The 24,348-nt window shown below is 38.7% G+C and overlaps 1 protein-coding gene across 1 annotated transcript in view; it reads right to left on the bottom strand.

Moving 5' to 3' along the window:
- LOC127877651 (treslin-like) overlaps positions 1–24,348 on the bottom strand; it is a 48,569-nt gene that overhangs the window by 12,447 nt on the left and 11,774 nt on the right. Inside the window, exons 3-14 of the mRNA XM_052423728.1 lie at positions 22,317–22,470; positions 21,683–21,749; positions 18,632–18,701; positions 18,121–18,285; positions 16,790–17,018; positions 16,060–16,186; positions 15,298–15,419; positions 13,874–14,077; positions 8,727–8,875; positions 8,376–8,482; positions 4,677–4,764; positions 1,583–1,665 (exon numbers count right to left, since the gene is read on the bottom strand). Of these exons, the coding sequence (XP_052279688.1) occupies positions 1,583–1,665; positions 4,677–4,764; positions 8,376–8,482; positions 8,727–8,875; positions 13,874–14,077; positions 15,298–15,419; positions 16,060–16,186; positions 16,790–17,018; positions 18,121–18,285; positions 18,632–18,701; positions 21,683–21,749; positions 22,317–22,470 (1,565 nt within the window). The remainder of the gene's footprint in view (positions 1–1,582; positions 1,666–4,676; positions 4,765–8,375; positions 8,483–8,726; positions 8,876–13,873; positions 14,078–15,297; positions 15,420–16,059; positions 16,187–16,789; positions 17,019–18,120; positions 18,286–18,631; positions 18,702–21,682; positions 21,750–22,316; positions 22,471–24,348) is intronic.

Raw genomic sequence — 24,348 nt, 5'->3', positions numbered from 1 at the left:
GGATTTTTTCATTTTATTTAAGTTTATACATATTAATTGAAAGGCTATTAGTTAAACAAGTATACTGCTACTTCAATTTCAACTTAATTGACAATTTAAACTCCCCAATTATTAACATATAGGTCATATCCCAAATGCACTCTACAGTCTGGACAAGACCATTAATAATTTCAGGACAGACAGGTGCATAGCATTTGGTCACCTTACTGATACAGTGCCGAGGGCAGTTTCAATACCATAGCATGATCTTAACATGATTTTACTAATAGTACAGATGTTTATATAAAAAATAAAAATACAATTTATATCAAAGCTATTTTTTGACAAACAGACACACCTTTTAGCCTCTCATACTAATGACCGATTTCACATGGCTTTTGTTCTAATAATTTTAAGAAATTGTACTACTTAAATATGAAGCTGAACAACAAATATTACAAATCTAGCTACATGTACATGTAGGTACATGTAGCACAATAGTGAAAGTTTCTATATCTTAAAAGTAAAAATGCTTTTGAAGCCTTTAAATGCATATACATTTATAATCATTAACTTTATATTCTTCCATAATTGAATTTCTATACAAGGATATACATCTCCTAAAGCTTATATTTATATGGCTTTATAACTGAAAATAGAAAATGTTCATTTCTTGTACTCTTAGAATGATAGCAGGGATCCTTCGGTCATACAGAGATGTTTTAATGGGGCATATTGGCAGATTGGCAGACGTGACAAACACCCCCACATGCCGCATTGACACAGAATATTTTGCATATTGTCTTCACAAAAAACAGCGGACACCATGTTCAATGTTTAAAACGCACTAAGTGATCCCATGACCTAGTTTCTAACCCAGCATGACCCATATTCGAACTTGACCTACACATCATCTAGATACAACTTCTGACCAAGTGTGGTGAAGATCAGATAAAAACTAATTGAATAAGAGAGCGGACACTTAATACTAGCCGACCGACAGACAAGCTCACTCCTATATACCCCCCTAAACTTCATTTGTGGGGGTATATTAATGCGCCATATTATATATGACAAAGAAGAATACCCTCTCATCCCACATGTCATAATATATGTGAAGTTGAACACAGTGGGGGGGGGGGGGGTGTAACAAAACTTTGTAGAGGACCATTAAACAATATAATATACCACATAGTTCACTGGGGTTTCACATACAAATGATTTAAAAAGTTATTATCATAGATATGTCTATATTTAAACGCTGATGTTAGGTTTTGTTAAGTGTTGACCCTTAATGGCATGATCTGAAAAGAAGACTTTTAGGGGACCACAATATCCTGTTGCATACAAACTATTCACTGTGGTTTCTTTTTGAGGTAAAATTATTTTTAAGTTATTATAAATAATAAGTGTTTATTGACCTTGTGAATCTCATGTCCTCACCAGTTTGCAAGCCTGTGAACTTAGAGGAGGTTTACAAAACAAGATTACATTCCAAATATATCACCTCTTGACCATATGGTTTCAAAGGCATTTTATGACAGTTCTTGAAAATAAGGAAAACTACTGATCAAGATGCTTAATTTTTTTGAAAATGACTTACTTGTAAAGCAGAGAAGACTCCATGAACTTGTTGAGAACGTCTGGACCCGAGATGAAGGACACCGTCCTCAGCAAACCAACAATCTGCAACCAAACAGAATTAATGAAGCTGAGCTCTGGGAAAACTGAGCGAATTGCTTGTGCCTTAGAAAAACTATCTAAACAAGAAACCGTCCGAGACGGGTGATGCTCCCCAAAGTTTTTTTTGTCAAAATATTGCACTATATATTCAGATAAAAGGAAACGTCTTGAGGGCACAGTAGTTGGGGGGACAATAATTTTATTATAGAAAATTTCAAATTTCAAAGGGCCATTACTCTATGAAAAATCATCCAACCAGAACCAGCTGATAATATGCACATCTCCTCTTGGTCGTCAAACTTCCCATAAAGTTTCATTGAATTCCAGTTCTGTTGCTGAGAAATAGCCCAGACAAGAATTGCACTATATGTACAGTTAATGGAAAATTTTAAAAGGCCATAACTCTGTGAAAAATCATCCGACCAGAACCCACTGGTAATATGCACCTCTCCTCTGGGTCGTGAAGATTCCCATATTGATAGAATTCTGATCATTAGTCGCTGAGAAATAGCCCGGACAAGAATTGCACTATATGTACAGTTAATGGAAAATTTCATAGGGCCATAACTCTGTGAAAAATCATCAGACCAGAACCCGCTGATAATATGCACATTTCCTCTTAGTAGTGAAGCTTCCCATAAAGTTTCATTGATTCCGGTCATTAGTTGCTGAGAAATAGCCTGGACAAAAATTGCACTATATGTACAGTCAATGGAAAATTTCAAAGGGCCAGAACTCTACGAAAAATCATCCGACCAGAACCAGCTGATAATATGCACATCTCCTCTTGGTAGTGAAGCTTCCCATAAAGTTTAATTGAATTCCGGTCATTATGTGCTGAGAAATAGCCCGGACAAAAATTGTGCACGGACAGACAGACGGACGGACGCACAGACAGACGAAGGGGCGACTATATGCTCCCCCCAGAATAAATTTTGGGGGAGCATAACAAGGGCTGTTTGATAAACATGCATGCCCCCCATATGGGCTGTCAGTTGTAGTGGCAGCCATAGTGTGAATACATTTTTTGTCACTGTGACCTTGACCTTTGACCTAGTGACCTGAAAATCAATAGGGGTCATCTGCCAGTCATGATCAATGTACCTATGACGTTTCATGATCCTAGGCCTAATTATTCTTGAGTTATCATCAGGAAACCATTTTAATGTTTCGAGTTACTGTGACCTTGACCTTTGACCTAGTGACCTGAAAATTAATAGGGGTCATCTGCCAGTCATGATCAATGTACCTATGATGTTTCATGATCCTAGGCCTAAGCATTCTTGAGTTATCATCCGGAAACCATTTTACTATTTCGAGTCACTGTGACCTTGACCTTTGACCTAGTGACCTGAAAATCAATAGGGGTTATTTGCCAGTCATGATTAATGTACCTATGAAGTTTCATGACCCTAGGCCTAAGCATTCTTGAGTTTTCATCCGGAAACCATCTGGTGGAAGGACCGACGGACGGACCGACCGACGTGCAAAACAATATACCCCCTCTTCTTTGAAGGGGGGCATAATAACTATCATTGCAAGAGGTTGAAACTTTCTGGCGGAGAAAATAAACCTATTTGTAGTTTACACTTATCTGGTTTCCATTCTATCTTCATTTTCAAAATAAACAAAATATATTGAATGTAAAAAAACAACATAATTGTGTGTTTGTTCTTTTCAACAAGTCTTTAAATAATGAAGGCTTTATACAACAGAACTTTTCCCTGACAAATCTAAGGGTCTGTTAAACAGACCAATTCCAAAACCAAAATTGTAAACAAAATCTCAATTTAAAAATGAATCCAAAGTCCTAAAAAAAAATTGTTTATTTAACAAATATGTTTTTCCCAAAATGGCAAGGAAAAAGCCTGATACAAAAATAAGTACAATAAGAATAAATATTAACATATGTTTTTGAGTTTCATGATGTAATTGTTTAAGGTGACGGTTCTACAAAATAATAATACAAGAAATGCATTCCACAGTATAACTTACAAAGTCATGTTAGTAGGTTCTTCATTAAAAATATCTGCCACTAAGATTGTGTCATTTCTTGACAACAGTGAGAGTATTCACAGAGAATATATTAAAGATCTTAACTGTACATGTACTTCTGTAAACAAAAGGATATTATACTTCACCTTTCAGTTATCATAATTTGTTTAAAAACAATTTAATGTAAACATATTTCAGCACAAAATATTCATTGACATATAATAAATGAGTCCTGCAATGGTTTAATGCAATTGCATAAAGTGTTGTATCAGATTAGCCTGTGCTATCCATACCGGCTAATCAATGACACAACATTCCCCCTAAAACTGGATTTTTGCAAAAAAAATACTTCCTTTAAAATAAAAACATATGATGAACTGAGGAGCTGCGCCATGAGCGCATGATACGCCCGTCGTTCGCCAATGAAGTAGTAAGGTAATAAATAACCCTTTGAATCATTTTTTTACTTCAGTTTATTTGTATTTGAATACATGGGACATTCAATGAAATCACGAAATTTTGACGAACAAAGTCCCATAACTCTGGAACGACAATTCAGAATTCCGTCAAAAACGAAAGGGGATCAGGGTTTATCAATATTAAGATTGTGTTGAAATTTGAAAAAAATCCATCGAAGGATATTTGAGCTACAGTAGGACATTCAATGAAATCACGAAATTTTGACGAACAAAGTCCCATAACTCTGGAACGACAATTCAGAATTCCGTCAAAAACGAAAGGGGATCAGGGTTTATCAATATTAAGATTGTATTAAAATTTGAAGAAAATCTGTCAAAGGATATTTGACGTAGCGTACGACATTAACAGACGGACGGACGGACGGACAGACGGACGGACGGACAGACGCGGGGTATACCATAATACGTCCCGTCATAGACGGGCGTTTAAAAAGTTGTCCCATGATTAGTATAGCCTGTGTGCACTTTATGCACATGCATTTAGTCCAGTTTTCCCAGAAAGAGTCTCATATAAGAAGCCGTGTGAATATGTGTCCAAACCTCGTCATTGTCCCCCTCCCCTTCCTGCTGGTCTTTGTTTTCCAGCGATGACATCATCTCCATCCTCAGCAACACCTGCACACTGTACCTGCAGTAGGCACAGAAATAGGCATTAATTTAAAACACATACACACTGTTCCAGCAGTAAGCACATAAATAGGCATTAAAACACCTGCACATTGTACCTGCAGCAGGCACAGAAATAGGCATTAAAACACCTGCACATTGTACCTGCAGCAGGCACAGAAATAGGCATTAAAACACCTGCACACTGTACTTGAGCAGGCACAGAAATAGGGATTAAAACACCTTCACACTGCTCTTGAGCAGGCACAGAAATAGGCATTAAAACACCTGCCTATTGTACCTGCAGCAGGCACAGAAATAGGCATTAAAACACCTGCACACTGTTCCTGCAGCAGGCACAGAAATAGGCATTAAAACACATGCACACTGTTCCAGCAGCAAGCACATAAATAGGCATTAAAACACCTGCACATTGTACCTGCAGCAGGCACAGAAATAGGCATTTAAACACCTGCACACTGTTCCAGCAGCAAGCACAGAAATAGACATTAAAACACCTGCACACTGTACATGCAGCAGGCACAGAAATAGGCATTAAAACACCTGCACACTGTTCCAGCAGCAAGCACATAAATAGGCATTAAAACACCTGCACATTGTACCTGCAGCAAGCAATAAATAGGCATTAAAACACCTGCACACTGTACCTGCAGCAGGCACAGAAATAGGCCTTAAAATACCTGCACATTGGACCTGCAGCAGGCACAGAAATAGGCATTAAAACACCTGCACATTGTACCTGCAGCAGGCACAGAAATAAGCATCAAAACACCTGCCCACTGTACCTGAAGCAGGCAAAGAAATAGGCATTAAACACCTGCATACTGTTTCAACAGCAGGCACATATATACGCATTAAAACACTTGCACACTGTACCTGAAGCAGGCAAAGAAATAGGCATTACAACACCTGCATACTGTTCCTGCAGCAGGCACAGAAATACGCATTAAAGCACATGCACACTGTACCTGAAGCAGGCAAAGAAATAGGCATTTAAACACATGCATACTGTTCCAACAGCAGGCACATAAGTAGGCATTTAAATACATGCAAACTGTACCTGCTGCAAGCACAGAAATAACCATTAAAACACCTGCCCACTGTACCTGCTACAAGCACAGAAATAGGGATTAAAATACCTGCATAGTGTATCTGCAGCAGGCACAGAAATAAGCATTAAAACACCTGCACACTGTACTTGAGCAGGCACAGATATAGGGATTAAAACACCTGCACACTGTACTTGAGCAGGCACAGAGATAGGGATTAAAACACCTGCACACTGTACCTGCAGCAGGCATAGAAGATGGGAACATAAAGCTTGAGAAAGAGCAAGGATTAATTTACCTACACACCTGTTGGCAACATGTCCAGCCCATTGTCAATAATGGTTTTAGTTATTTAATAAGGAAACAAAAGCATGATTTTTTACATTTGGACTGCAGTGTATTGACGTAATTCTTTCGCGCAACACACTGTCGAATGATGATGAACAAATGTGCCAAATGATTTGAAAATCTCAAAATGAACGACATAGTTATGGCCCGGACAAGCTCATTTATGGAATTTTTTTACCTTTGAATTCAAAGTGTGACCTTGACCTTGGAGATATCGACATAATTTTTTCGCGCAACATACTGTCCAGTGATGGTGAACAAATATGCCAAATGATTTTAAAATCTCACAATGAACGACATAGCTATGGCCCAGACAAGCCCATGTTTTGCCTTTTTTGACTTTGAACTCAAAGTGTGACCTTGACCTTGGAGATATTGACATAATTCTTTCGCGCGACACACCGTCCAATAATGGTAAACAAATGATTTTAAAATCTCACAATGAACAACATAGTTATGGCCCGGACAAGCTCATGTTTTGCCTTTTTTGACCTTTGAACTCAAAGTGTGACCTTGACCTTGGAGATATTGACATAATTCTTTCGCGTGACACACCGTCCAATAATGGTTAACAAATGTGCCAAATGATTTTAAAATCTTACAATGAACAACATAGTTATGGCCCGGACAAGCTCATGTATGGCCATTTTTGACCTTTGAACTCAAAGTGCAATCTTAACCTTGGAGATATCGTCGTAATTCTTTCGCGCGACACACCGTCCAATTATGGTGAACAAATGTGCTAAATGATTTTAAAATCTCACAATAAATGACAAAGTTATGGCCCGGACAAGCTCATTTATGGCCATTTTTTACCTTTGAACTCAAAGTGTGACCTTGACCTTTCAGATATTGACGTAATTCTTTCGCGCGACACACCGTACAATGATAGTGAACAAATGTGCCAAATGATTTTAAAATCTTACAATGAACAACATAGTTATTGCCCGCACAAGATCAAGATTTTGGGACAGACCGACAGACAGACAGACCGACCGTAAGACTGACAAAGTGACTCCTATATAGCCCCCAATACCAATGGTAATGGGGGTATAATGATAAATTTACAGTCACAACACCTTCTGACGCGCACACACACAAACACATAAACACGACCATAAAGACTGCTTTATATCGGGCTTACCCTAAGCTGGTTCCAAATTTTTTTAATGGATGCTGCTATAAGGTGGAATTCTCACCAATCTAGTGAAATGTGTTTATAATTTGCTAAAGCAACATACTTTCTTAGTCTTGAATGTGTAATTGTGAAAGCATTTTGTATTTATTTGTCGATGGCCCATGTTTGAACTTGGCCTAGAAATCATCTAGATACAACTTCTGACCAAGTTTGGTGAAGCTCTGATGAAAACTGTTTGAATTAGAGAGCGGACACCATGCTCAATGTTTAAAACGCACTAAGTGACCCTGTGACCTAATTTTTGACCCGGCATGACCCATATTCGAACTTGACCTAGACATTGTCTAGATACAACATCTGACCAAGTTTGGTGAAGATCGGATGAAAACAACTTGAAATAGAGAGCTGGCACTTCATACGGACCGACAGACAGTCCTACCGACAGACAGACACACAAGCTCACTCCTATATACCCCCCTAAACTTCGTTTGTGGGGGTATAATTATGTACCAGTACTAGCCATAGTGACCTTCACTTTACTGGACCCAAACTAGGTTTCCAAGCAATCTACCTACATAAATAATTTAAGTACAATATATTAAAACTTAAGTTTTTGATAGTAAGCCGTTTTTTTCTTTAAATACCCCATGAGATGTCTACATGTGAGCTTGCTATATCTTAAGTTTCATCAAGATTGGTCAGTGCAACTTATTTGCAGTTTGCTTTTTGTTAAAACTGTGGTCCGAACCTTGACCCCAATTCAAATTCAAGCTATGTCTTCATGTAAGCTGACTACAAACATAATTTCAGAGAAATATCTCCATCCAAACTCAACGATATTGCATGTAAATTGTTCTTATATTTTTTATCACAGTGACCTTGACCCAACAGGCCCTAAATACAATCCCAAACTTGGTCTCCTGCAAGCTTCCTACAAGCTGTTTCACTCTAGACAAGACACCATATGTTTGACTACCCCTAAAATACCCCATGTAATAACCAGGATTTTTAACTTAATTAAAAACCTGGTTAAAATCACCAGTTTCATTTGAAACTGACAACCCTATCAACACCTACTCATTAATCTTATGTTCCTGCGGTAGGTCCTCATGTTGGCTGTACTTCTCCCTCAGTTGGGCCCCTGTCTGCAGCAGGCTCTCTTTAAGAAGGCTGCTGCATTGCTCCTGAGGAGAGATGGATACCGATGGTGGAGTGTGTAACAATTGTATCCGATGAACACATCTACAGAATTTCATGATTATGATCCACCCTCTGTATGATTAATGGAAGAACTTTCCATTTAGCCATGGGTTGATTACACTGAAAACTCGAATAGCAGAAGTTCTAAAAACCCAAAGAAATTTTCAGTGGAATCATTTAGAAAATGGAATGTTTGCTTGAGAAACCCCATGATCCCATGGTTCCTACCTCTACATTCTCCATGCCCGTCTGCTTGATAAACTGCTGAGTCACCATGACGACCATCTGCACGCTGGAGTCCAGGGTGCTCTCCCCTGAACACATCTTCTTGTACACAGAGGTCAGGTAGGACTTCAGTTCCTCAACACTGTTGAAATCTGAAACAGGTTTTAAAGCAAGTGCTTAAAGTATCGTCCCAGATTATCCGGTGCAGTCTACACAACTAATCAGGGATGACAATATCCACCTAAACTGGATTTCTGGTTAGAACAGACTTCCTTAGAAAGAAAAATTTCATTTAAGCGGAAATGTCGTCCCTTATTAGCCTGTGCATACTGCACAGGTTAATCTTGGACTACACTTTACGCACATCTTCTCATACACAGAGGTCTGGTACAATTAAAGTTCCTCCACGCTGTAACCAAAGCCCTTATTCTGAATCCATTCACATCCTGTAGAATTAACAGTAGACTTTACAGACTCTGAAGCATTGGAAAAAACTGTAAACCACATGGTCTGATAATGTTGGAATCTTCTCAGCCATTATGTCCACCTGTCTATCACACATGTTTGGTGCATATGAATTCCTCAAATTTCTTGTTAGTATGTCTGATAATATCCATGTTTGTCAAAAATTATATATTTTGTCAGATTATTCAGAATGGTTTTGCAAAGTCTGGACTAAGAATGAAGACCAAATGTGTATGCGTTTAGAAAAGTACTATAAATGTTGATTATGTCTACTTATATTTGACATACAGACCTAGTTCCATAATGGAACAACAGAAACTTAAACAGCAGAAGAAAGGTATACTACAGCTTGTCTAGACTCAATTTCATTATTTATCAGATTCAGCTAAAAATCCAAGGTCACTGTTAGAAGCAAAAGTTCAACAATAAACTTACAAAATCTGTAAAGGTTCAAATATGTGCAGGGTCAGGGATCTGCATACAAATCTGTTTCTTAGTTTTAAATTAAAGTCTTTTTTGATATTCAGAAATTATGGAAAGGAAAACAATTATTAATTGACAAGCACAATCACAATATACTCTCTTTTTGATGCACATTTAGCACATACCCATGGTGTCATTCCTTATGTTAGGTCTGGCTGTCAAGTTAGTCTGGAGACACTACATCGGATCCGCACATTCTTTTACAACTAACACACCCACCTGTGATGTGGGTCCCAGTGTCTGGTCTGGGCTACTAACACACCCACCTGTGATGTGGGTCCCAGTGTCTGGTCTGGGCTACTAACACACCCACCTGTGATGTGGGTCCCAGTGTCTGGTCTGGGCTACTAACACACCCACCTGTGATGTGGGTCCCAGTGTCTGGTCTGGCCTACTAACACACCCACCTGTGATGTGTGTCCCAGTGTCTGGTCTGACCTACTAACACACCCACCTGTGATGTAGATCCCAGTGTCTCGTCTGGCCTTCTAACACACCCACCTGTGATGTGGGTCCAAGTGTCTGGTCTGGACTACTAACACACCCACCTGTGATGTGGATCCCAGTGTCTGGTGTGACCTACTAACACACCCAACTGTGATGTGGATCCCAGTATCTGGTCTGACCTACTAACACACCCACTTGTGATGTGGGTCCCAGTTAACACACCCACCTGTGATGTGGGTCTCAGTTTCTGGTCTGACCTACTAACACACCCACCTGTGATGTGGGTCCCAGTGTCTGGTTGACCTACTCACAAACCCACCTGTGATGTGGGCCCCAGTTAACACACCCACCTGTGATGTGGGTCTTCCTTATTTTATGTATAATTGCTATTTTAAATAGCAAATTGTCTCGGTTCTGTGTTAAATTGCTATTTCACATAGCAGATAAGGTACTTCAGTACTATTTCCTCTATTGTTATCCCCAATATATTAATAATATTGGTTGGATAAGAGCTTTTTGTGTTTTTTTTTCCTGCATTTAGGTAATATCTGGTCTTTTTACCAATTTTATATCACGCTTTTTTAAATTTCCTTCAATTATTTTTCATCTACCGTGCACTCCCTGTGGTCCTGGGGAAACAACCGTTGTAAACCCCATCCCCACAATTACCTCCCTTAGTTCAACCTAGGGGCATCACCCCTGCTGGCTATTCCCCTATTCACTCCAGCCTACACTTCCAAATCTCTTCTTTTTTCAACCCTCCAGGGTGGCAATTTGTATTTTATATGTATAAATGCATATAGTACTGTACATATTGTAAATAATGCACTTTTTGTACAAATTTAGTTGTTTTGTCTCCTTTTTAACTGTAAAGAACATTGTTTTACTCATGATTTTTATGTGGCCCTATATAGATGACCGGTTGGCGACACGTTATTACCCTCATTATATAAGGGTTTTTACAAATTTCACTTTTAAATATTGTTTTAACGCCACTCTGGGGGGACTTCTCTTCTCCATAGCCTAATCCTCTTTAAGTTCCATACAGACAGGGTCTTATGTTGGAGCATTACAGCTATATTCCCTGTCTGCAAGTGTTTAATATTGAGCCACATACATAAATATATACACAATTACAATTACAATTTTTCATATTACTGCATGTCTACATGCAAATTCTCTTTTCATATGATAGCTATTCAACCAGGCTCTAACTTTCCTACTAATTAATGTTGTAAATAGTTATATTTTCCCACTGCCTAGATCTTGTTGTATGACATTAAATTTAAACCTTAAATATACACCTAATTTTGATACTTTATTATGTATGTAAATACATAGTTGCAATGTTAAACCACTTTGTGATCTGAAAAATCCTTAAATAGTATTATTTGTTTTTGTTTTACAAACATATAACACATCCGTGTATTCCTTTTCTTTTCTATAAACATTATATTAAAAGTAATCCTATTTGGATTTTGACATTTAAAACACAGATCACAAAGTTTCAAGACTCCAACAACCCATTGGAGTAAATACTGAACAATGGGTCTAGTAATGATGATACCACATATAATTAATAGTATGTGTTTTCACCATCAATACTTATAAAAATTGGGCTATTTCTCTCCTTCTCTCTCTTTTCAACACAAACAACATACATATAATAATACTAATAACAATGATATTAATATAACATCTTCATAGTGGTTTAATAACATATACCAATCATATTAAATTCAAATAGATTCAAGCATTAATGGACGTAATTATTCCTTCTTGTTTCATACATTTCCTAATGATATTCTGCTTTGTTTACATTTTAAAAGTGCAAAAGAGCAGACGCCATACAATATGATTGGTTGTCCTTTCACGTCCGTGCAGAAGCGGACGCCATTTCAAGGTCGTTCTTTGTGTGAATTCTACATCTCAAAACGGATTGACCTACTTGCGTTTGCGCGGACGTGAAAGAGATAACCAATCAGAGAAGGCTTTTAAATACTGTCAAACAATGAAAACTCCCCTTTCTAACAGCTTTAGGCAAGACATTGTCCTTTAAGTTTATCGAATACGGCGATTTTTAACGCTTTTTGAATAGAAAAGTACAGATATTTTTAAAACAATAGATTTTGATTGAAACACCGCATCAACACTGCAATGTATTGTTGTATTATAAATTGTACAGCCCAGTAAAATCGGGCTGACCATATTAAAGCCGTTTTCGGCTTCTTAAACGTAGAGTTTTATGTTAAGCAGTGTGCTCGGGCAATGGTTTCTAACCGTAAGTCCCGAGGGTAAACAACCCCATAATGATGGGTCTCAGTGTCTGGTCTGACCTACTAACACACCCAACTGTGATGTGGGTCCCAGTGTCTGGTCTGACCTACTAACACACCCACTTGTGATGTGTGTCCCAGTGTCTGGTCTGACCTACTAACACACCCACCTGTGATGTGTGTCCCAGTGTCTGGTCTGACCTACTTACACACCCACCTGTGATGTGGGTCCCAGTGTCTGGTCTGGCCTACTAACACACCAACCTGTGATGTGTGTCCCAGTGTCTGGTTGACCTACCAACACACCCTCCTGTGATATGGGTCTCAGTGTCTGGTCTGACCTACTGACACACCCATCTGTGAGGTGTGCCCAAGTGTCTGGTCTGACCTACTAACACACCCACCTTTGATGTGTGTCCCAGTGTCTGGTCTGACCTACTAACACACCCACCCGTGATGTAGATCCCAGTGTCTGGTCTGGCCTACTAACACACCCACCTTTGATGTGTGTCCCAGTGTCTGGTCTGACCTACTAACACACCCACCTGTGATGTGTGTCCCAGTGTCTGGTCTGACCTACTAACACACCCACCTGTGATGTGGGTTCCAGTGTCTGGTCTGACCTACTAACACACCCACCTGTGATGTGGGCCCAAGGGTCTGGTCTGACCTACTAACACACCCACCTGTGATGTGGGTCCAGATGTCTGGTCTGGCCTTATAACACACCCACCTGTGATTTTTGTCCCAGTGTGTGGTTGACCTACTAACACACCCACCTGTGATATGGGTCTCAGTGTCTGGTCTGACCTACTAACACGCCCACCTGTGATGTGGGTCCCAGTGTCTGGTCTTGCCTACTAACACACCCACCTGTGATTTGGATCCCAGTGTCTCGTCTGACCTACTTACACACCCACCTGTGATGTGGGTCCCAGTTAACACACCCACCTGTGATGTGGGTCCCAGTTAACACACAAACCTGTTATGTGGGTCCCAGTTAACACACCCACCTGTGATGTGGGTCCCAGTGTTTGGTCTGACCTAATAACACACCCACCTGTGATGTGCATCCCAGTGGCTGGTTGACCTACTAACACACCCACCTGTGATGTGGGTCCCAGTGTCTGGTTGACCTACTAACACATCCACATGTGATGTGTGTCCCAGTGTCTGGTCTGACCTACCAACACACCCACCTGTGATGTGTGTCCCAGTATCTGGTTGACCTACTAGCACACCCACCTGTGATATGGGTCTCAGTGTCTGGTTGACCTACTTACACACACCAGTGATGTGGGTCCCAGTGTCTGGTCTGACCTACTAACACACCCACCAGTGATGTAGATCCCAGTGTCTGGTCTGGCATACTAACACACCCACCTGTGATGTGGATCCCAGTGTCTGGTCTGACCTACTAACACACCCACACCAGTGATGTGGGTCCCAGTGTCTGGTCTGGCCTACTAACACACCCACCTGTGATGTGGGTCCCAGTGTCTGGTCTGGCCCTGTCAGGCTGGTCAGGCCCTGCCCCCTGCTCCTCCTTCTCCTGACCCTGCTCCTTTGCCACAGCCCTACTCTTGCTGAGGATCATCTCTGTCCGACTGAGGGACACCCTTGATGTTTTCCCTTTTAAAGGCAGCTCAAACCTGTCCACTTTCTCCTCAATGCCAACATTACCTTCCAAGAAATAGGATCCTTATACTTTGTCATATGCAAATAACATATACATTATATTTGTTTGATTTTGGGGTTATACCATTACAAATTGTTCTTAGTAAAGTTTAAATATTAATATTTACATGAGCATTTAGGAATGTTATAATGTTTAAAAACTCGCACTTATGTGAGAAATAATTTCATGTTATAATCTCTAAAGCAAATGCATGTTCTTTTTATTTAATGCTTTTGATTACACTTTTCATATTAGTTACTTTTCAGATGTGTTATACAAATACTATTTTCTCATTGATGCATATAATGGCCCTACCAAATAGACAAACTCCCTCATCTGTTTAAGCCATCATTATCTCTTGCTTCAAGCAAGTTAAAAACAAAGACCTGTTTTTTTAAATTGGCCAGGATATAATGTACATGCATGATGATAAGTTTATCACAGAAGCTTACTACATGTTTTAGCAATTTGTTATCAGATGAACCCAAAAGAAGACTAAGAAATGATTCAAAATCACAAATAAAAGCTAAAGCATACATGCATTATCTATAATTACGTTCATGAATGACACAATAACTTATATCGAAAACAATCCTGGATCTCCCCTCTTACGGCCATATAACAGATTGTCAGTATATTTATCTAAACAAGTCCTGTATATAAGCCCTGCTCTGAGAAAACATTGTTTAATGCAACTGCATAAAGTATCTTTCCATATTAGCCTGTGCAGTCCGTACAAACTAATCATGGATGACACTATCCGCCCAAAACTGGATTTTCATTAAGCATTTAGAACAGACCGCCTTTAAACAAACAATTTCATAAAAGCAGAAAGTGTTTTCTCTGATAAGCCTGTGTGGAATACTGGGACCAAACTTTAGGCACAAGCATTTAGCCAATTTAGCCTCGCTCTGTGAAAATGGGGTTTAATGCATGTGCGTTAAGTGTTGTCCCAGATTAGCCTGTGCTAAAGTGGAAAGTGTCGTCCCTGATTAGCCTGTGTGCACTACACAGGCTAATCAGGGACGACACTTTCCACCTTTATGATATTTTTCATTTAAAGAAAGTATTTTCTTAGCAAAATTGTAGTTTAGGCGTAGTGTCCTACCTGATTAGCCTATGCGGACTACACAGGCTAATCTGGGAAGACACTTTACGCACATGCAGTAAAGCCGCTTTTCACAGAGCATCGCTCAATTTTTCTCAAAGCGAGGCTCATATGTACCAGTGTTTGCTGAGGTAGAAGGGCTATGCAGACAGGGAGGCTTGGTTTCCTGCTTGTACATCTTCTGAAGCTGTTTTAGCATACTGGTTTCCTGCTCAGTTAAAAAATCTAATCCGGACACCCTGAAAAACACATTCATATATAAATTTGATCCATTTGACCATTCAAAACTACATAATGAAGTATATATTTTGTTTAACAGAACTTATTATCCATTTATGTTTTGTTTCAATATGGGTGCCATATTCAATTGTATTTCAATAATAAAATCTTGGTAATTAAGCCTACTCAAACTTTTCGTCTGTATGTTGCTTTACCACTTCTGTGTGCACATACTGCCAACTTCTCTTCTTAAATTCGAGGTAGTGGAATTATTGAATAACTGAACATTGTATGGGGTTGTATCCAATGAAAGTTGTCTTTATCATCTTTACATAACATAAAATAAAGGACAGTTCAATTAAAAGAAAGTAAAGTCAAAATGCCAACCACAGTTTTGCCACAAACCTGACCAAAACAAACGCAGAAATGTTTGCATCACTGGGAACGAAACGTCTATTGCACAAATACACTTCATAAAGTAATTCCAATTTCTTCACTTGAGAAACTTATCACATTTTATACGGAAAAACTGCCAACCAACAAACAAGAAACTGACTGACAAAGTGACTCTAACTCACCCCCTTCCATTAATGTTATAATAAAATAGAAACACAGAAAAAATGAAAATAGAAATTATCCTTAGCATGCCAGTGTCCATACCTGTGGTTTAGCTTGGTTATCAAAGACTGGAAGGACTTTGGAGGACCAGGAACCAGCCATCTGTCCAACAGACGACCATCAAAACTTCCAGCACTGTCTGTGGAGTCGAGAGAAAGTGGACCTGCATCTAAATATGAAAGGAACAAGTCCGAATAAAAACAAGTCCCATCAAGAAAAGGCGCCTCATGCTAAGTCAAACTTTTTATTCAACTTTCTTGTATTGCTATTTTCATGATTACATACCACTTTAGTAATAACAGTTTTGAAAGAAAGATCATTTAATGATTAAAACAAGATATGTGTTTGTCAGAAACACTATGTCCACTATTGAGCTGCTTTGATTTTTTTAATCATTTGGCAGGTAAAGATAATTTTCTCCCTTAAAAGCTTATAACTTCCCTTGGATTTGTTTTTTGACCTTTGACCTTGAAGGATGACCTTGACCTTTCACCACTCAAAATGTGCAGCTCTAGAGATACACATGCATGCCAAATATGAAGTTGCTATCTTCAATATAGCAAAAGTAATGGCAAAATGATAAAGTTGGAGCAAACAAAGACACAAACAAACCAACAGACAGGGCAAAAACAATATGTACCCCACTATAGTGGTGGGGGACATAAAAAATTAATATGGGAAACTATGCACAAGGCTCATAAATTTAACATTAAATAATTGTTTTTTCGTTGACTGCTATAAGGTAAACACAAACATCAATCTTAGGGCTTACCATAAGAAGTGCAGTAGTTGTTTGGAACATTTTTAACTAGTCTCTGTACCAAGTGTTCAAATGTCCCATCATTCTTCAATTTGCTAGGGGAGGCAACTCCATGCTCCCCTGCCACAAGCTGCTTCTCCACGGCCAGTATGCTCCATTTGCTCATCAGACTCATGCACCCAGTTTGTACAGAAAGAGGTTCCAGTAAAACCAGATGCCCAGTATGAACTTGAGTCAAGACCTGTAAAACAGCAATTAAAATGTAATTTTCAAAAAGCGTGGGAATATTGTGGCTATCTCCGCCGTCCGTCTGTCCCTCTGTCTGTCCGTCTGTCTGTCTGTCCTGGCCACTATCTCCTCCTACACTATAAGCACTAGAACCTTAAAACTTACACACATGGTAGCTATAAGCATATGTGCGATCCTGCACTATTTGGAATTTTGTTCTGACCCCTGGGTAAAAAGTAATGGGGGTTGGGGCGGGCCAGGTCAGAGATTTTCACTCATTTTTTTATGTTATTTTACATTAACTTCTTCATTTCTGCACCGATTTACTTCAAATTGATACTGAACCTCTCTTATGACAATACGGTCAATCTCAACTATGCATGGCCCTATTACCAACCCTGGGGCGCCCCGCCCACATAGACCACACCCACCCAAAATTGCCTTTTACTATAATTTCTTCATTTCTACACAGATTCACTTCAAATTGATACTGAAATTCTCTTATGACAATATGGTCAATCTCAACTATGCATGGCCCCATTACCAACCCTGGGGCGCCCCGCCCACATAGGCCACACCCACCCAAAATTGCCTTTTACTATAATTTCTTCATTTCTACACTGATTCACTTCTAATTGATACTGAACTTCTCCTAAGACAATACAGTCAATCTCAACTATGCATGGCCCCATTACCAACCCTGGGGCGCCCCGCCAACATAGACCACGCCCACCCAAAATTGCCTTTTACTATAACTTCTTCATTTCTACACTGATTCACTTCTAATTGATACTGAACTTCTCTTATGACAAAAATACAGTCAATCTCAACTATGCATGGCCCCATTACCAACCCTTGGGCGCCCCTGGGTCAAACATGCGGCGTGGGGATACGCGTCGGCCTCTGCCGCGCCATTTCTAGTTGAATATTGTACAGTGATAAATAGTTATACTTTATCAAGGGTGCATATAAACTACTGAAAAAAGCATTTCATTACACTGAGTTATCAATTTTACCATCAAAACATCAAAAACCTAATCTTGGACAGTGAGATTCCTTTTTTAGTTCTTATCCTGCTTTGCAAGCAACAACATAGTCTATACACAGGCACTCACCAGACATGTATTCCTTGCAGCCAGTTTTGCTATCAGTCTCTCAAACACCCCGTCCTTTCTGACCCCAGACTTGCCTAGGCCCTCATCATCATAGGCAGCCTCACAGACACAGCTGCACTGAACTGTGAGGCGCTTCAATGGCTGGCGGTCAATCAAGCCATAGGCCTAGCAAGACAGACATTTGATTTCAGAAATATAAGAATGCAGCAGATGGTGAACAAGTGTTGATGATCAGATTCTCAATTAAAACATAGATTTGCTCCCATTATAAAATGTTGTAGTCAAGTTTTAGTCAGATTGACAAAAGAAACTGCTAATTATAGTGTGTTGTTTAAAACCCTTTTTAATAACCTTAAGGCCATGTGCTGCGCTACTTATGCCTATCACAGCAAGGCTGTAAAACTGAGATCAAGATGGCAAAATATTGGTTAAAATGTAGTGTCAAGGCCAGGTATTTCCTTGCTAATAGCTATTATAAAATATCAGAATATAAGCATATGAAAACACATACCATAAACCTGCCACTGAAGCTGAATTCATTCACAGGCTGAACATGATCAGTAGAAGACAGGCTTGTTTCTCTGTATAAAACATGTGCCATTAACAGTAACCATCTTACATGTCAAACAAACATGTACTTACGTATCAACAAATGAATACATGACACAAGCGCTGCATACTATTTGCAACCAGACTATGAAGAAACCTCAAGAAGCCTCTTGCAAAATCAAACTGTTATATTTAACAGTGGTCATGTTAGGATTTGAAATACATGTTGCTCTTGTGACAACTTAAATGTATGCAGCTGCATTGTCCCTTTGACATATTTTCAATAATAACATTTGTTATATATTTCCAACTACATGTATTTGAATTAAACAAGAGATGTGATTGTCAGAAACACAATGATCCCTACTGCGCTTTGATTTAAAAAAATATTATTTTATTATATCCCTTTAAAAAATATTACTTCCCTTGTGAAAATTATCTGTACCTGCCAAATGATAAATAGAAATTATCTCCCTTTAAAGGTTGTTACTTCCCTTGGATTTTTTTTAAATTTTGACCTTGAAGGATGACCTTGACATTTCACCACACTAAATGTGCAGCTCCATGAGATACACATGCATGCCAAATATCAAGTTGCTATCTTTAATATTGCAAAAGTTATGGCCAATGTCAAAGTTTTCTGTTAAAGTTTTCGGACTGACGGACAGACTGAAGGACATTTCAACTGCTATATGCAACCCAACCAGGGGCCTAAACAAGAGCTATCAGAGGACAGCGCGCTCGCCTATTCAAATGCTTGACAGTATAATGTAAGCCATCAGGGGGAAATCGTTCATATTCAATAATTTATCAGACGATCTTTTAAAAACAAAAAAAGGAAAGGGGGGGGGGGTGAGAGGGGGGATATAATGTGGGGTGTGGTCATTTATAAGATGATCTTTCAAAAATAAAAAAAGGGGGGGGGGGGTAGGGGAAATAGGGGGGGGGGGGGGTGAGAGGGGGGTATAATGTGGGGTGGGGTAATTTATTAACTGATGTTAAAAAAAATGGGGGTGGAGGTAGGGTGTGAGAGGGGGGTATAATGTGGGGTGGGGTAATTTATTAGATGATGTTTAAAAAAATATGGGGGGGAGGTTGGGGGGGAGGGTAGGGTGAGAGGGGGGTATAATGTGGGGTGTGGTAATTTATAAGATGTTTAAAAAAAATGGGGGGGGGGTTGGGGGGGGGGGAGGGATTCTGGGTTGGGGCGTGGGGTATTGTTTGGGTGGAATCCATTGTGGTATTCAGGTAAGTGTTGTTTTGTCAAAGTAATAATAAAATGTGATCATAAATAAAGAAGATATGGCAATTTAAGCGAAATGTTCAATTATCTAAGTGTACAAGGGGCCATTATTATGTCAAAATGCTTGATACTGTGGTCTGCTCTTGTTTATAGGTTGGGGTCATGTTGGTAAACAAGTATGCAAAATATAAAAGCAATATGTCAAAGGATATAGGAAATATTTGGGGTAGTACGCAAAGTTTAACATAGATTTATCAATAACATGCATATTCTAAGTATAAAAGGGGCAATAATTCTGTCAAAATTCTTGATACAGTTGTATGCTCTTGTTAATAGGTTGGGGTCATGATGGTAAACAAGTATGCAAAATATGAAAGCAATATGTCAAGGGACATTGAAAATATTTGGGGTAGTACGCAAACTTTAACATTTGCTGCATATTCTAAGTGGAAAAGGGGCCATAAATATGATAAAATGCTTGATAGAGTGTCTGCTCATGATTATAGGTTGGGGTCATATTGGTAAACAAGTATGCAAAATATAAAAGCAATATGTCAAAGGATATAGGAAATATTTGGGGTAGTACGCAAAGTTTAACATAGATTTATCAATAATATGCATATTCTAAGTATAAAAGGGACAATAATTCTATCAAAATGCTTGATACAGTTGTATGTTCTTGTTTATAGGTTGGGGTCATTATGGTAAACAAGTATGCAAAATATGAAAGCAATATGTCAAGGGACATTGAAAATATTTGGGGTAGTACGCAAACTTTAACATTTGCTGCATATTCTAAGTGAAAAGGGGCCATAATTATGACAAAATGCTTGATAGAGTTGTCGGCTCTTGTTTATAGGTTGGGGTCATGTTGGTTAACAAGTATGCAAAATATGAAAGCAATATGTCAAGGGACAATGAAAATAATTGGGGTAGTACGAAAACTTTAACATTTGCACGCTAACGGAAACGGCACGGAAATGGAAATGCCGACGCCCGGTTGAGTAGGATAGCTCCAATATATATATTTCATATGATATATAATAGTTGAGCTAAAAATGATGCTAGAATTTAGCGAACATTTGGTATTACATGTAAAACATTTTTAAATTGAAGAAGAACGTTCAATATTTAAATACGGAATGAACGAGTACACCAGCCTGTACACTGTCTAACAGTCTGGCCGAATGTTGAAAATGCAGAATACTCCCGGTCTCTTATAAAATAAGGGAGATCACTGCGCAGGAGAGTGATCGTATTTTAGCTTGATTGCTCCGCAAATAGCACTGACGATGTAATTGCGTGTCAACATCTGGTTTTGTAAAACTTAATTACGGCTTTAATACAATGTATTTTTTTTTATTCTTCGACCCGATTGGTTGTCCAGGGACAACTTAATTGAAACAAATCAGTTGCCCAGACAAGCAAATGTACGACTCGGGCAATTCGGACATTTGATTTCGCCACCCCTGCCCATGTTAAAGTTTGACGCAAACAAACCAACAAGCAGACAGGGCAAAAACAATATGTCCCTCATTATAGACTTTATACTGGGAGACATAAAAATATGTGGCAAAATGAGTCTCGCTTTGTAATGCACCAGTAGATAATCAGTTAAAGCAAATGCATGTAATGAAATTTCAGTGGGCACTTTAAAAAATAAGTGATTTGAGCTTTTGATCCACAAATTTATCAATCTGTTAAAAAGTGTTTTCAGAATGAATTAAATACAAGAATACAATCAATATGTCTGAGAAGTTGATGACTTACCTATTGCCTGAAGTTGCTTGTTGATGTATTTGAACATCTCTGCATATGGCTCCGATACATCTATCTCCTTCAATAAATATGTTAATTTTTTATCAAAATCTTTATGTATTAACTGCATTTGTTGCTGTCCTGGAATGGATTCACTGTGATAATATTCTAGTATTGCTCATCGGGTCATTGTCGACCTGAAATGGCTTGAAGTCACCCGGGGGTGACTAGAAGCTGATTCTTGTCACCCTATGGTGACTTCAAGCCGACCGGGTGACTAGAATCAGCTTGAAGTCACCCCAGGGTGACATGAATCGGCTTCTAGTCATCCCCGGGTGACTTCAAGCCATTTCAGGTCGACAATGACCCGATGAGTATAGCCCATTGGGTCATTGTCGACCTGAAATGGCTTGAAGTCATCCAATGAGCTCTAGTATTGATTATATAAATGTCATAACACAAGTGGCAAAAATCTTGTCAAACTATATTTTCAAATATGTTCTCTTTTTATTCATATACACAAATATTGGAATTTGAAGTAAAAAGGTTAACTTACTTCTTTCGTTTTTGCTTTTTATAATTATCTACCTGTTATCTTTCATCTCATTTGTTCAACAATTATTAAATAACACGTGAATCAACTCACCAATTATGATGGTGGTCTGGTCAGGTTGCTCATTATCATTTGAACACAGGGTATCATGTTTGAACCACGATGACAACGCAGTAGTTATGGGCAACAAACTGTTACAGCCCTGTCTGGTTGCTAGGGACCCTTGGGTCAGTTTTGCTACTTCTTGCTGCACGTGAAGGGTGAAGATGATATGAGCTGTGTTCTGGGAAAACTGGGCCTAATGCATGTGCATAAAGTGTCGTCCTAGATAAGCCTGTGCAGTCAACACATGCTTATCAGGAAGAACACTTCAGACCTAGACAGGATTTTGGTTTAGAAGAGACTTCTTTTAAACAAATGATTCCATAAAAGTGGAACATCTTGTCCTACATTAACCTTTGCAGTCTGCACAGCTGGCTAAACCAGGAAAACAGTTAACACACATGCATTTAGCCCAGTTTTTCAAGAATGCAGTGATAATAAACCATTATATGAGGGTGACGCACAAGCTACATGTATTTCAGAATTAAGTTGTAGTGTTTTTTCTGGCTAAAACATGTCTCCAATGCAGTATTGCTGAAACTTGGCTTGTTTCATGTTAACTATACCCCAATTAGCAAACCAATTCTACACAATTTGTGAAGGTTTAACATGAGGCATTTTTTTACAAATTCACCATTTCATAATCAAATACTTAAAACAAAAAACCATCGGAGACAGGTGATGCTCCCCAAAGTTTTTTTTTTTCACAATATTGCACTATATATGCAGATAAAAGGAAACGTCTTGAGGGGCATAACTTTGGACAAAATAATACGATGAATGGTTTAGCAACTTAAAAATTTCAAAGGGCCATAACTCTCTAAATAACTCATCTAACCAGAACCCACAAATAACATGCGCATCACCTCAAGGTAGTTAAGCTTCCCATAAAGCTTCATTGAATTCCAGTCAGTAGTTGGGGAGAAATAGCCCGGACAAAAATTGCACTATATGTATAGTTTATAGAAAATTTCAAAGAGCCATAACTCTGTGAAAAATCATCCGACCATAACCGGCTGATAATATGCACATCTCCTGTTGGTAGTGAAGCTTCCCATAAAGTGTCATTGAATTCCCATAATAAGTTGTTGAGAAATAGCTCGGACAAGAATTGCACTATAGACAATCCCAGAAATCGATACCTCCCGGATTACCCGCCCCTGAATACTCTCGTGCGCCTCCAAAACGGTACTGAAGAAATAGACATGGACCTATATATGTGGGTGCCGGTCAACTCATACCTAAGTCAGCTCGCACGGTAGTCAACTCGCACGTTTTTGGGTCAACTCGCACGGCATTTCTGGTCAACTCGCACTTTTCGAAGTCAACTCGCACGCCTCGAAAAAATATATAGAAATAGATGAAGGATGTAATATGATCAGTAGTTAATAAGAAGTTTATAAGAACAAAAAATAAATAATTATGTCCTTTTTTAATAATCTGAATATACGGTTGTCACATTACCTGGCTCTTTTACACTTGTGGTCGGTGTTTTTCATGGGTTATATGAATGTTTGTAATAGGTGTGAAAGGTCTTATATACAACTAACAATTATTAAAATGGCAAAGCATTAATCAATTAAACTAAATTGGTATGAAAATTAATCAGTGATACTGTAATGTTTGTCACAAAAAGGAGAATGTTGTTAAGGGTGTTGTATACCGCGCACGATTCAATTAAAGTTAATTTAGCTTGTAATTAAAAATTTTACTTTTATATCAGGTGTTAAGTTAAATTCAAGAAAATTAAAACGAATATTATGTGATGTTTGTTGCATGCGGTTATTTCATAATAGATCCAAGTTACATAATACATTGTTTTTATTTATTTAATGAGTTTCAGATATTCAGTTCCCTTGTTCGGGCCTCAAACGACTGTACGGTACAGTTTTCTATTTTAAGTATGTCTGTGATATAGTAAGTAATCATTATGGTATAAATAAAACGTAGCGGATCCGTGGTCTAGTGGTAACACACTGGCTTCACAATCCAGAGATCGCTGGTTCGATCCCCCGCTGCACCT

This window comes from Dreissena polymorpha, chromosome 4 (assembly GCF_020536995.1).
Source record: "Dreissena polymorpha isolate Duluth1 chromosome 4, UMN_Dpol_1.0, whole genome shotgun sequence".
Classification (NCBI taxonomy): Eukaryota; Metazoa; Mollusca; class Bivalvia; order Myida; family Dreissenidae; genus Dreissena; species Dreissena polymorpha.
The sequence above is the reverse complement of the archived record's forward strand: the minus strand, read 5'-3'. Positions and strand labels throughout refer to the sequence as shown.